Genomic DNA, 13,037 nt, shown 5'->3' with positions numbered 1-13,037 from the left:
TGAGTGATTTCGGGGCCTGGAGGGGGCAGCCTGCAGCTCTTCTCCAGCCTGTCGACTTTGCTCACAGGCAATAGTGGCCCTTTTTTTGCACTACCCATTCCCCGGGGAACTGAGCCACAGAGACAGCAGGGAAGCTGACATTACAGCCCAACCAGGGTGCAGCCAAGCCCCGTCAGATTCATCTGCTCCAGCATTCCCATCCAGTTACTTCCTGATGGTTATCATCAGAACAGGGCCACAGGCGCCCCTTCCCCTCCTTCCTAGACTCCCCCGCTCGGCAGCCCACAGCCTGGCCAGAAGACTGTTATGGATAGAAAGTCAGGAGTGAGCTGACCTTTTGTCTCCATGATCTGTGATGACAGCAGGCCTCACAGAAGGGACCTGGGTGTCTCCGAACCACTCACAGGGAGCCCTGGGTCCTGCCCACGTCTGCGCCCCAGGGGCGGCTGGAAACCATGCAGACTCTGCCTGTGCTCAAGGGCAGCCTGTGATCTTTTTCTCACTGACCTGAAACCAATCTTCTGTCTGTCTCTCCCCGCTGGTGTCGTGCCTAGAACGGCTTTGCTGTGGTCCGCCCTCCAGGACACCACGCAGAGGAGAGCACGCCCATGTAAGTGGACACGTGGTCACTCACGGGCAGGGGACACGACTGTCTCACACCCCTCCCGTGTGCCAGGCCAGCAGGATGTGCAGCTGGAGTTGACCGTGACTCTGGAAAGATGCGGGGTGGGGTGGGGTGGCGGGGGGCACAGAGGGGGGGCCGAGGGTGCAGAAGTGAGTCCAGAGGTGCCGCCTCCTTGTCTAGCCCAGGAACAAGCCCAGGAAAGGGAACGTCAGCTGCCCCAGGAGGAGTTCAGGGGGCGCGTCCTTGTTCTCGGGCCTGCTCACATGTGGCCTTCCAGCCAACCTGCTCAAGTCACCATGGCCACGACCACAGTGGTCAGCTGTCCAGCCTGTGTTTGGGGTTGTGGAGAGTGGGGAGGTGGCAGGGGGTGGCATGTGGACTCAGGGTCCATCCCTGTCTAGGAGAAGCCCCCTGCAGGAGTCACAGGACTTGACCCCACAAGTTGTGCCCAAAGTGGACACAGGAAACCCTCAGCAAGTGCCATATGGGGCTTCTACCCGGGGCCTGAGACAGAAGACTCAGGGTTGGGGTCATCAGGATGAGGCAACGGGCAGAGCCTGGAAGGCTGAGTGCCAGCCTGTCTGTTGGTGAGGCACACACATGCAGACAGAGCCGCGGGGAGAAGCAGGAAGCACTCAGGCAGGGAGCCACCTTGACCCCGTGGGGGTGTCGGGACCCGGCTGCAGGAAGGGCCCTTGCTGTGGAGGGAGCTGTCGTCACCCGCGTGCGTCCCTCCCTGGCCCAGGACAGTCCACGTGACCCAGCAGCAGGTGCTAACCGACTGGGTATCTGCTCTGAGGTCACCTTTCTCATCTGAGTCTGGCTTGTCACATGTTCTAGAGAGTGGGCTCGGGGGACCCAGATGGAGCCTGGAAGAGTCTTGTCCCTGAAGGCTCTCTTGGGGGTCCCAGAGGCCAGCAAGGCAGGAGAGGCTATGAGTGCTTGGTACCCCTGCCAGACAGCCAGCCTGCGCCCCTAAAACAAGCCCACCCAGGCTTCTCAGCTTCTGTGGCAGTTCAGGTTTAGGAGATTTTCATTTTTACTCGCCTCACTTTCTTAGCTTGTTTTTCCCGTCCTCTCGAAGCCTCTCTAGAGTCATTGTATTCATCCTAGAACATGGAAAGATAAGCGGGGAGCAAGTAGAATAGTAACTTCTGTGCTCCGTGGGCCTTCGTGCCTCTTGGGAGGCTGGTCAGTGTATGTCCCAGGAGGTGTCCCGGGACACGAAGTGAAATGGACTCTGTCACCCTGAGAGCATGGACGGGCTGTGTGCAGGGTCCGTGCATATGTGTGCGTGCGTGTGCATGGGCATGTGTGTGCACGCGTGTGTCTCCATGATCAGTGTCAGTTAAGGTGTCCAGATCGTGTCATCAGAAGCCATGGTTCACCAGACTTCTTAGACCCTTGGGATTCTCGAGTGTTCTCGTGCAAGCTGTGTACAAACTAATCAGAGCCCACGTTTTCTCTCCGTTTCTCCTGATTCTCCCATGCAGGGGGTTCTGCTACTTCAACTCCGTGGCCATCGCTGCCAAGCTTCTCCAGCAAAGGCTGAGCGTGAGCAAGACCCTCGTGGTAGACTGGGTGAGTTGGGGGGCGTGGGGCGCTGCCAGCTCATCCCTACCCCACCCCCCCTCCAGCAGACAGAGGGGAGGCAGACTTTCCCACCTCCACTGATGACTGGATTTGTGGACCTGCACTTTGTGGAAACTCCCTCAAAGATGCAGAAAGTAAAACCCCAAACCTGAGGAGTGTGCCAGCTCCTACCAGCCCGTCCTATCAGTGACCATGGTTCTGAAGTGTCCGGAGACAGGCCGGTGGTTGAGGGCAGCAGCTAGAGGGTGGTCTTGCCAAACCTTGTAGGAGGGTGGGGGGCAGGTGGGGCTCGTGGGCCCTTGGGCACTGACGGGGGCCTGGCCACCCTGCCCCAGCCAGCCCAGCCACCCTGCCTCCCTGTCACTCCTGCTTCTGCCGGGTGACTGGGTTTTTACCAGTTTAACCCCGTGTCCCATTTTCCCACGTGACGGGCCACTTCTGACAGTGCCCTGCCTGAAAGGGCACAGCCTATGAAAAACGCTGTAGAATAACTGAATTCCAGAAGTAGGAGGTGGGTACTCAAGGTGTTCACTTTATTATTGTTTTTCAAGCCATAGATGGCAAGGGGAGGGGAGAAAATTCCCTTTGGATTTTATGATCCATTTCATAATTATTTTAGTTAAAAAAAATCAGGTACCTCAGGCGGGATTATCCTTTATGCTGCAGGGTTCCTCCTGGGTTTGGGAAAAGTAAAACCAGAGCACACCCCGGGACACCCCAAGCTCTGGGCCGTGGGTGCCGGTCAGAGGTCCTTGGTGCCGGGGCTACAGGGCATCGGCTGCTGACCCTGGTCCTCACACGCCCAGTGCCTGCTCTGTTCAGCCCAGGGAGCCCCTCGTCAGCCCCCCATGGGGAGCAGTCAGAGATGCTAGGGGCGTGAAGCCTCTGGCGAAGGCGGGCACTTGCCGGCTGCCATCCAGGGCTGTGAGGGAAGCTCTGCTGTGGCCGCAGATGGCGGCGGGTGGCACCTCCCCCACCCTCACCCTCAGGCCTCGGTGGAATCCGGCTGGTCCCCCGCTTCCAGCTGTCCTTCTGCGTTTTCTCCAGTGAGCTCAGACAGCATTCATGCGCAGATTCTCAGCAGTTCCTGGGCTGAAAACCGCGGCTGGTCTGTAGCCCGCAGCTCACGCACTGGCCGCCAGCCACCCCCACTCATGTGGCTTGTCACCCCACTCGGGGTCTGGCACCCCTGGTGTCCCGGGTCTGCCCCCAGCTCTCAGCCTCTGGCGGAGCTGGCCCTGAGCCCACCCTCCCAAGTGAGCAGCCGTGGGAGCCACAGGCTGGCGGGAAGGGCGTTTACTCCAGGAGTGACAGTGCTGCCAAGCTCCCCTGCACCAGCCCCTGACCCTCAGGGTTGGGGCAAGACACTGATCAAATGACCCTGCCTGGAAACGGCAGCCCCCGGGGCAGCAAGACACCCTGCAAACCTGCCACAGGCCGTGCCCTGAGGGCCCCGAGCCAGGGGCTCATCCCCGCTGGCGGGAGGTGCTGGCCTCACGGGAGGGCACCGGTACTGAGCACCCCCCCGCCCCACAGGACGTGCACCACGGGAACGGGACCCAGCAGGCCTTCTACAGCGACCCCCGCGTGCTCTATATCTCCCTGCACCGCTACGACGACGGCAACTTCTTCCCAGGCAGCGGCGCACCCGACGAGGTGAGCGGGCCCCCGTCCACGGGCACAGCCCGTGAGCAGAGGGGGCCCGGCGCGAGTGAGGGCGGCCGTCAGCCCGGATCCCTCACGTGTGCCCCCACGGGCCACGTCTGGTCCGTGTGCTGACGACATCCTGGGAACGCTGGTTCTAGCCTGAGCGGGCCGAGGGCTTGGGCCGGTGAGCGCAGGCACCCTCGCCCTCGGGAGAGGCTTCTGCACAATCACCACGTATGTCCAGGGCAGCAGCCCTCTCGCCGGTCGAGTGCCCATGGTGAGCTCCCGAGTGACCCCTGAGACTCCAGCGAAGGTCCCTGCTCTAAGCGGAGAAGCCCGACAGTGGGGAATCCCGTCCAAGGAGACGGGCCTGCCCACCTCGGGGTCTCGTCCTAGAAGGGATGTCGGGGCAGACCGCCAGCTCGCAGCGGTCCCCGCAGCCTTTCACGGTGTGGCCCCTCCCTCAGGCAGGGCACGCGGCCCCCACACTCTGCACGTGCAGGGGAACAGGGTTCCTGCCTCTGAAAACTCCCCATCCTGAAAGGCAGCGTGTTGGGGCGGGTGGGTGGGCGAGGGGCACACCCCGAGGGCTGCCCAGGTCGGGTCATGGCATGTGTGTCTCTCCTCTCTGCAGGTGGGCACGGGCGCTGGCGTGGGCTTCAACGTCAACATGGCTTTCACCGGCGGCCTGGACCCCCCCATGGGAGACGCAGAATACCTGGCGGCCTTCAGGTGAGGGTCCTGGCTTCTGCCCTGTGGGGCACTTAGGGAGCAATTGGGAACCCCCCGCGGGGGCCCAGCTCCTGTGGGCTTCACTGTTCTCCTCTGACCTTCACCTTCCCTCGTGAGCACCCCCGCTCCGTCCCCGGGCACTGCTGTGTGCTGGCACCGCGGGGACCAGTCTTGCTGTCTCTGCGTTTTGGGGGACGAACCCTGAGGTTTCTCACAGTCTGCTCTTCAGGCCAGAGGTGCCATCCCCAAGACTGTTTCTCACCTTCTGTCTGCAGGGTTCCCGTCTTGTGCGTCATGTGGAAACCAGGGCTCTATCTGGGGTCTTGATAGTAAGAAAGTGAGGGAGGCTGGGGGAAGGTGTCAGAAAGCATGAGGTTAATGAGAATCGGGTGCTGCGGTCTGAAAAGGCTCCTGATCTCCTAATTCTCTCAAAAAACCTTCTGTGAGATGATGGGAAACAGAAGTGAGCATCCCTCCTCTGCTGACTTAAAAATCGGGAGGTGACTCCCCTAGTCACTCCGGTTCTGTTGTGTTAGGCTGGGCTGGGCGAGTCGGGTACAAGGTGATTCGTAAAACCGTCTTTGCTTTTGTCATCGAGCCGCGATTTCTGCTTCGACCTGGGCCACACTGAAGGGACTCCTAGGGCTGGCAGCACTGGTTGCCTCCTCCTATTGCAATCGGAGTGATGCCTGGGGGGCGAGCAGTGGGGGGCGGGGGGCAGCCCCTGGCAAGTGTGTGTCCAGGGCCCTTGGGAAAGAGGAGAGCTCTGATCAGTAGCAAAGCCCAACAGACCTTCCATCTTTGTTTGAGACACGGCCTCTGCACCGGGCTTTGGAGCCCATCAAGTTTCCGAGTGACTCTCCTCCCTTCCTCTTGAGTGCGTGCTCTGGTCGTCCTGCCTGCGGGCACGTGTGTGTGTGTGATGTCGTGTATCTGTGCGTGTGTGTGTGTGTGTGTGTGATGTCCCTGCATCTGTGTGTGTGTGTGAGATGTGCCTGCATCTGTGTGTGTGTGTGTGAGTGATGTGCCTGTATCTGTGTGTGTGAGTGTGATGTGCGTGTATCTGTGTGTGTGTGATGTGCCTGCATCTGTGTGTGTGTGTGATGTGCGTGTATCTGTGTGTGTGTGATGTGCCTGTATCTCTGTGTGTGAGAGTGTGATGTGCCTGTATCTGTGTGTGTGTGTGATGTGCGTGTATCTGTGTGTGTGTGATGTGCCTGTATCTCTGTGTGTGAGTGTGATGTGCCTGTATCTGTGTGTATGTGATGTGCGTGTATCTGTGTGTGTGTGTGATGTGCCTGTATCTGTGTGTGTGTGTGATGTGCGTGTATCTGTGTGTGTGTGTGATGTGCCTGTATCTGTGTGTGGGTGTGATGTGCCTGTATCTGTGTGTGTGTGTGAGATATGCCTGTATCTGTGTGTGTGAGTGTGATGTGCCTGTATCTCTGTGTGTGTGTCTGTGCGAGATGTGCCTGTATCTGTGTGTGTGTGATGTGCCTGTATCTCTGTGTGTGTGATGTGCCTGCATCTGTGTGTGTGTGTGATGTGTGTGTATCTGTGTGTGTGTGATGTGCCTGTATCTGTGTGTGTGTGTGATGTGCCTGTATCTGTGTGTGTGTGTGTGAGATGCGCCTGTATCTGTGTGTGGGTGTGATGTGCCTGTATCTGTGTGTGTGAGAGTGTGATGTGCCTGTATCTGTGTGTGGGTGTGTGGGTGCCTGTATCTGTGTGTGTGTGATGTGCCTGTATCTCTGTGTGTGTATGTGATGTGCGTGTATCTGTGTGTGTGTGATGTGCCTGTATCTGTGTGTGTGTGTGATGTGCGTGTATCTGTGTGTGTGTGTGATGTGCCTGTATCTGTGTGTGGGTGTGTGTGAGATGTGCCTGTATCTGTGTGTGTGTGTGAGATATGCCTGTATCTGTGTGTGTGAGTGTGATGTGCCTGTATCTCTGTGTGTGTGTCTGTGCGAGATGTGCCTGTATCTGTGTGTGTGTGTGATGTGCCTGTATCTCTGTGTGTGTGATGTGCCTGCATCTGTGTGTGTGTGTGATGTGCGTGTATCTGTGTGTGTGTGATGTGCCTGTATCTGTGTGTGTGTGTGATATGCCTGTATCTGTGTGTGTGTGTGTGAGATGTGCCTATATCTGTGTGTGGGTGTGATGTGCCTGTATCTGTGTGTGTGAGAGTGTGATGTGCCTGTATCTGTGTGTGGTTGTGTGGGTGCCTGTATCTGTGTGTGTGTGATGTGCCTGTATCTCTGTGTGTGAGTGTGATGTGCCTGTATCTGTGGGTGTGTGATGTGCCTGTATCTGTGTGTGGGTGTGACCCACCTGTGTGTGTGTGCACATGCATGCCTGTGCACATGAGCATGTACGTAGCGGCACGCGTGGATATGAGCACGGCTGTGTTGCGCCTGCAGCTGGGATCCTAGCGAAGGCCAGGCCGTCAGATCTTGACCAAGGGCCCTCCCTGCCGCCTGCCCCGGGCTGGGCTCTGGGTGGGGTGGCCTTAGGGGTCACACGACCTCTCGCAGCGTCTGTGCCCCGGCCTCAGGGGCGGCTGTCTGGGTCTGGCGATGCAAAGGCCAGGCCCCAAGGGTGGCTCTGCCGGCGTGAGGCCCCGTCTCCTGCCACTCGGTTCCCGTCAAACAGCGGCTCAGACGATGAGCTGTGCAGACAGTGAGAGCGGCCGGTTCAGACAGGACCCCATCGCCTCCTCAGGAGGCCTGCGTGGTCGCCACCCAGACCACTCTCTCCTCCGATCTCAGTGGCTTAATGCTGTTGTTTCCTCTTCCTCTTGGTAAGATGTAATGCAGTCGTGACATTGTCCCCCTCCTTACTTAGGGGAGAAGGACTCCCCCCAAACAGACACCACGTCTGAAAACCGCTCACATACAGTTAAATGTCAGCTTCAGGAAATCAAAACTGGCCTTCACTGTGGAGGCCATCACCACCCGCCCTGGGATGCCCTCCAGCCACCTACATTTTGTCACGCCCCACCCCGGGAACTGGCCCTCCTCAGGGGCTTCCTGGAGAAGAAAAGTGTCTGGACTCGGCCCTGAGAGGCATGAATACAGCCCAGTGACCTCTGATGCCTCAGGGGACCCAGCATGGCTGAATTCTGGTGGAGGCTGTCTTTAAACTACAGGTTGCTACTGCTGCTGCTAAGTCACTTCAGTCGTGTCCGACTCTGTGTGACCCCATAGACGGCAGCCCACCAGGCTCCCCCGTCCCTGGGATTCTCCAGGCAAGAACACTGGAGTGGGTTGCCATTTCCTTCTCCAATGCATGAAAGTGAAAAGTGAAAGGGAAGTTGCTCAGTCGGGTTTAAAGTGATAAAAATGGCGGTTCCCTCTTCCTTCGGACCAGGTTCCGACTGAACCGGCCTCCAGGGCTGTCTCGGGGTGCTGGGCACGCTGATGGGGTGGGAAAGCGGGCAGGAGGCGGGTCCTGGGGGTCGCCCCCTCCCCGCCCGCCAGCGTTACGACAGATCCCTCACCCCTAGCTGCTGTTGATGTCCCGTTTTAATCTTCTGCCAAGTGTGTACATGGTGATGCCCTATCAAGTGAACTTTTTAAAGCTCAAATGGCCTCTTTGAAAAGGAAAATTGTTTCAGGGTTTTTTTCCTTTATTGATTTTAATGTAAAATAGCACTTTGAAGTTTACAATTTATGGTTCCCTGGGCATCGATTGGAGTGGGGAAGGAGGGTCAGAAGCCGTTTCCCCTCCTCTGCCCGCTCCCCAGGGGCCCGGACGACGCTCGCCCCATGCCTTCCAGGCGGCACCTTCTGCTGAGACCCTCGCCTGCCTCGTTGCATTTCAAGAGATCAAGCCCGAGATGAAGAAGAGATAAGAAAATTGCCCCTAATGAAAGCCAGAGGCAGCGGCACTTTCTCCTGGGCCTGAGACTCTGGGAGAAAAGGGGACCTTAATTCAAACCAGCCAGGCCAGCAGCTTTGAAGTCTGCTGAGCAGCGAGCGGAGGCCTCCGGGCCAGGAGATGCTGGTGTACTTTTCTTAACCCCTCACTTCCCTGCCGCCTGGCAGCGCGGGGTGCAGGGGCCGGGACTGCCGCTGACCTCAGAGCGCTGTGTGGGGAGAAAGGCCTTGTTACAAAGGTGCTCAGGGATGGTGGAGCCAGACCATCCCTGAGATGATGGAGCCAGGACTGCTCCTGCTTTCAGAGCCCAGTATGGGGTACCGGCCGTGATCTAAAGGTGATCAGGGATGGTGGAGCCAGACCATCCCGGAGATGGTGGAGCCGGGACTGCTCACACTCCCAGAGCCTGGTGTGGGTTTAAAGGCCATGTTATAAAGGTGCTCAGGGTTGGTGGAACCGGGACTGCTTCTGCTCTCAGAGCGCCGTGTCGAGGGAAAGGCCATATTATAAAAGTTATCAGAGATGCTGGTGAAACTGCCGGTTTGCAAGTGCAAGCCTTCATCTCTCTCTGAGTGAGGTCGGCCTCTCTTCTGAGCAGCTGGGCAGGTTCATTTCATTTACCCAGCCTTTGAAGCCCTGCAGGAAGGTTGAGGGGCTTTTGTTTCTCCCACGTTTTTCTTTTTTAAAAACACTGGTTGGTTGTTGTTGAGCTAAACTGTACATAAAACTTGACCCTCTGAAACACGTGTGAACCTCCAGTCCGGGGCGCTGGCTGCGTTCACGATAGCGTGTCTGCTCCAGGGAGACTGTCCCTGAGGGCCCAGCCCCCAGGGGCCAAGAACACACCCACCTGGACCCCTCTGGTGGCCACTGTAGCTCTTCAGGGGCATCCAGGTCTTCTTCTCGGCAGAGCGTTTATCCGAGGACGTTTCTACTGCAGTGGTCTTAGAAGCAGAAGATAGAAGTAAAACCTCGGAGTTGAGCGATGCAGCGTTTAGCCCACGGTCGCTGCGCCCGTGTACAGGTGGGGGTTGCACACGCCTGTCCTCGTGGGTGGCAGGTGAGGCGGGCCTGTGCCGATGGCATGCAGTGTGCTCCTGCCCTTGGGTGGGGGCCTCGTGGTGTCGGGGCGGGGGACGCACCCACGGCCAGTCATGGAGCTTTCAAGCACAAGGCTTCCTGGGGGCTGACGGGCGGGGCCCAGAGCGCAGGGCCAGGAGTGGGGCGAGGTGCCCGCCCGCTGCCCAGGAGCCTGCCGGGGGTGGGGAGGAGGGACGCCCGCACCTTGGCAGATGGAGGCTGGCGAGCAGAGAGCAAAGAGGCCAAGCCTCAGGGACGCAGCTCCGGTGGGGGTGGGGCCTGTGTGGGGAGACGGCAGCAGGGCCGGCCTTTGGCGGCTTTCAGCCTGGCCGAGGCCACGGCATCACTGCTGGGGGGCCCGGCCCAGGCAGTCACATTCCCGTCATCACTGTCTTGCTTCCCATCCCGACTCTCAGCAGAGCTTGGGTACTTGATAGCAGGTGCTGGGCCCCTGGCCTGCAGTCCTGGTGGAGGGGGCGGGGTTTCAAGAGGATGTGGGCCCCCAAAGCAGGGGCTCAGAGGCCAGGCCCCCAAAGCAGGGGGATTCAGAGGCCGGGACCCCCAGGGCAGGTGTACAGAATTCCAGATCCCAAAGGGCACATACCTCCCCTTGCAGAGCATGAACGAAAGGAAGTTTTTGATGATCAAAACACCGTCACTGAAATCGTGCTGTCGGACTCCTAGCAGCAACTTCTTATAAAACCGGGCCTGGATTCAGGGCTCAGCCACAGTCAGCGTCCTCTGCCTGGCGCCTCCATCCAGTGAGCGCTCTCCTGGCTGGAGACATGAACTGTGGAGCCAGCAGAAACACGGGCGTGAGCGTGAACAAGGAAGCCTGTGGGGCGAAGGCTCCGGGCCCAGCTTGCGTGACAGTGCTTCCAGGGCCTTCAGAGGGTCAGAAGGGAGCCCGGGGCAGCGTAGCAGCCGGAACCCTGGTTCCAGCCAAGGCCCTGGAACCAGTGGGCACAGCCCCCGAACACAGCGCCGCAGCCCACTGGCCACCAGGTCGTCTGCCCCTAGCTGGCGTTGACCGCCAGTCTGGTGGATTTGTGCGGGCCCAAGTTGGGTGGTGTATCGAGAAGTCATTTCTTTTTTAGAAGTTGGAGCCAGCTGTTGAATCAGCTCATGCATTTAGATTTCACTGTGGGTTGGGATTGGCATGTTGGCATGGCAGAGTCTGGCCATGCGAGGCTACAGTGCAGCTGATAAGACATGATTCTGGGAGCTGTAGGGGCCCTGTAGCATCCCCGGGCACTGCCGCCTTCGTGGAGCCACCAGGCTGGCCTGAGCAGGAATAAGCCCGTCAGCAACGTCCACCCTGTGGTCCGGCCTGCCGAGCCCTGGCCCCCAGCCTGGCTTTTCCCCGTGGAAACCTGGCTGCAGGTATGGACTGTCCAGCGAGCAAAGGATGGAAGGGTAAAAGGGTAAAGGATGGAGGGGTAAGGGGGTAAAGGATGGAGGGGCAGAGCGTGTGTCCAGGGCGGAGGCGCCGGGCTGGGTCCCAGGCGTCCCGGGCCAGGAGCTCAGCTACGCGGGTGGTTTGCGCGTTTGCATCCCACCCCCCGGGATGCAGAGGCCCCAGGACCTCCGCCGCTTGTCCCTGTTGCCATCTCCCCACAGCTTTCCCACGTCCAGAGCTGCACCTGGCCTCCTCCTCTCTCAGGGTCTCCTCCCTGAAAGCGGACGATTGGTAGTCTGCTGCCCTGGGAGGCTCCCGGCCCTCAACGCTGTCCTCAGTTGTCCCCCCGAAGGTCGCCAAGGACTCCTAGACCCACTCACCTTAGAGCTTGGACTCTAAGGTTTGAGGGAAGGCCTTCAACGGGTATTTAGATCTTGTTATTTTCACACTAATCTGCTCATTAAAACTTCATCCTAGAAATAAAATCTCAGGCAGTTTCCCAGTTTCTTTGCAGCACCTGTTAACTGGTCACGGGCTGGCAGCTTGCTTCTGGCACCAGGGTCCCGGGCAGGGTGATGCTGGGAGGTCCAGAAGGCAGGCTGGCAGACAGTCAGTAGTGACGCATCCAGCCCTCTCCTACCCACAAGAAAGCCGAGTCAAGGGGAGACGACGTTTCTCGGGGCTTAGGGCACACTAAAAATGTGTGCTGCACACCCACTCAGCACACACTGGGCAAACAGCACCATTTCAGATTTTCTTACTGTAGCAAGCATTCGGGATTACAGTCAACTGTCCAGCCAGGAAGAGGAAAGGAGAGTGTGCACACAGACATCCGCTTTCCCAGGTGCTCAGACTCCCGCCTGGACGGTGTGCCAACCCCCCTCCCCAGACCCTGCACACACGCATGCACACACCACTCACCCACACACCAACACGTGGGATCAGCCGTGCTTTACAACTTGTTATGATTGGCTTTGGAGCGAAGCCACACACCAAGCACAGACACCAGGGACCCTCTCGGTATTCACCTCCTTTAATGATGATTTTCACAGGGCTGTTTTTTTTTAATTTTGTGGGGGGATTAGAAATGAAATCGCTCCACGATACTTCAAAGCAGAGCAGCAGAGCGCCCACATGCACTTGCTTCAAAACGTCTGCTGGAGCTCTCTGAATGAGCCAGCGTCTGCTTGAAACGTCTGTGGTTTTCATTGAAACACCGTGCCGGCTTTAAAATCCCTACCAAGATTGCGGCTGAAGCCGGTCTCCCGCCCAAACACAAAGTTTATGTGACAAGAACTTCATTAAAAATAATTGAAAACCAGCTTCGCTGGAATGATGAGGGCTCGTGCAGAGGGGCCCACCGAGTGCTCAAAGTGGGGAAGGGTGGCCTGTGCCTTTGTGGGGACAGACAGCTGCTGGGCGTGGAGGGAGACCAGACGGCTCTTCCTGGATTCTGAGGCGGCCCCCCTTCCACCAGCCTGGACCAGGAATTTCTACACAAGCCCCAGGGCCTGCTCTGATGCCTGTGTTGTGTTTAGAAGACCGGGCTTACAGACTTCCCTGGCGTCCAGCAGTTAAGGCTTTGCGCTTCCAGTGCAAGGGATACCGGTCTGACCCCTCGTCGGGGAACTAAGATCCCACATGCGGTGTGGTGCAGCCAGAAAAAGAGGCTGTGCTGTCTCTATGTCACGTCTCCAGTTCCTGTGAGCTCTTGTCCCACTGGCGCCGAGAAGCATTCAGAGCTGGGGCTGGCGTCACGCGTGGAGCAACTTTAGCAGAGTCGGAATGGCAGAAGCCTGGGGCAGGGCTGGTGGACGGCGGCAGCCCAAGGACCAAGTCCCACCTTGTGTTTTTTAAGTCAGGTGGCCCAAAGATGGAAGTGTCTGCTCCCTGGCCCTCAGCAGGAATGCTCTCAGCCCCTGGTCTGATCCACACGCAGTATTGCTGGGCTCTGAGGGGTGGCCCCCGAGGCCCAGAGCCTGAGTCCTTGAGAGCACTTCCGTCAGCTCTGCAGAGGCTGTTCAAGAGTAAACTGAACTGGGCACAGCCTCAGAGGAAAGAATAGAAGCTGCAAGCTGCTGA

General features: G+C 58.5%; 1 protein-coding gene across 1 annotated transcript in view; it reads left to right on the top strand.

Moving 5' to 3' along the window:
- HDAC4 (histone deacetylase 4) overlaps nucleotides 1–13,037 on the top strand; it is a 143,272-nt gene that overhangs the window by 116,398 nt on the left and 13,837 nt on the right. Inside the window, exons 18-21 of the mRNA XM_068961973.1 lie at nucleotides 555–610; nucleotides 2,119–2,206; nucleotides 3,755–3,874; nucleotides 4,500–4,597. Coding sequence (XP_068818074.1) covers nucleotides 555–610; nucleotides 2,119–2,206; nucleotides 3,755–3,874; nucleotides 4,500–4,597 — 362 coding nt within the window. The remainder of the gene's footprint in view (nucleotides 1–554; nucleotides 611–2,118; nucleotides 2,207–3,754; nucleotides 3,875–4,499; nucleotides 4,598–13,037) is intronic.

The sequence above is a fragment of the Capricornis sumatraensis genome, chromosome 2 (genome assembly GCF_032405125.1).
Source record: "Capricornis sumatraensis isolate serow.1 chromosome 2, serow.2, whole genome shotgun sequence".
Classification (NCBI taxonomy): Eukaryota; Metazoa; Chordata; class Mammalia; order Artiodactyla; family Bovidae; genus Capricornis; species Capricornis sumatraensis.
This window is presented reverse-complemented; position numbering and strand designations above follow the sequence as displayed.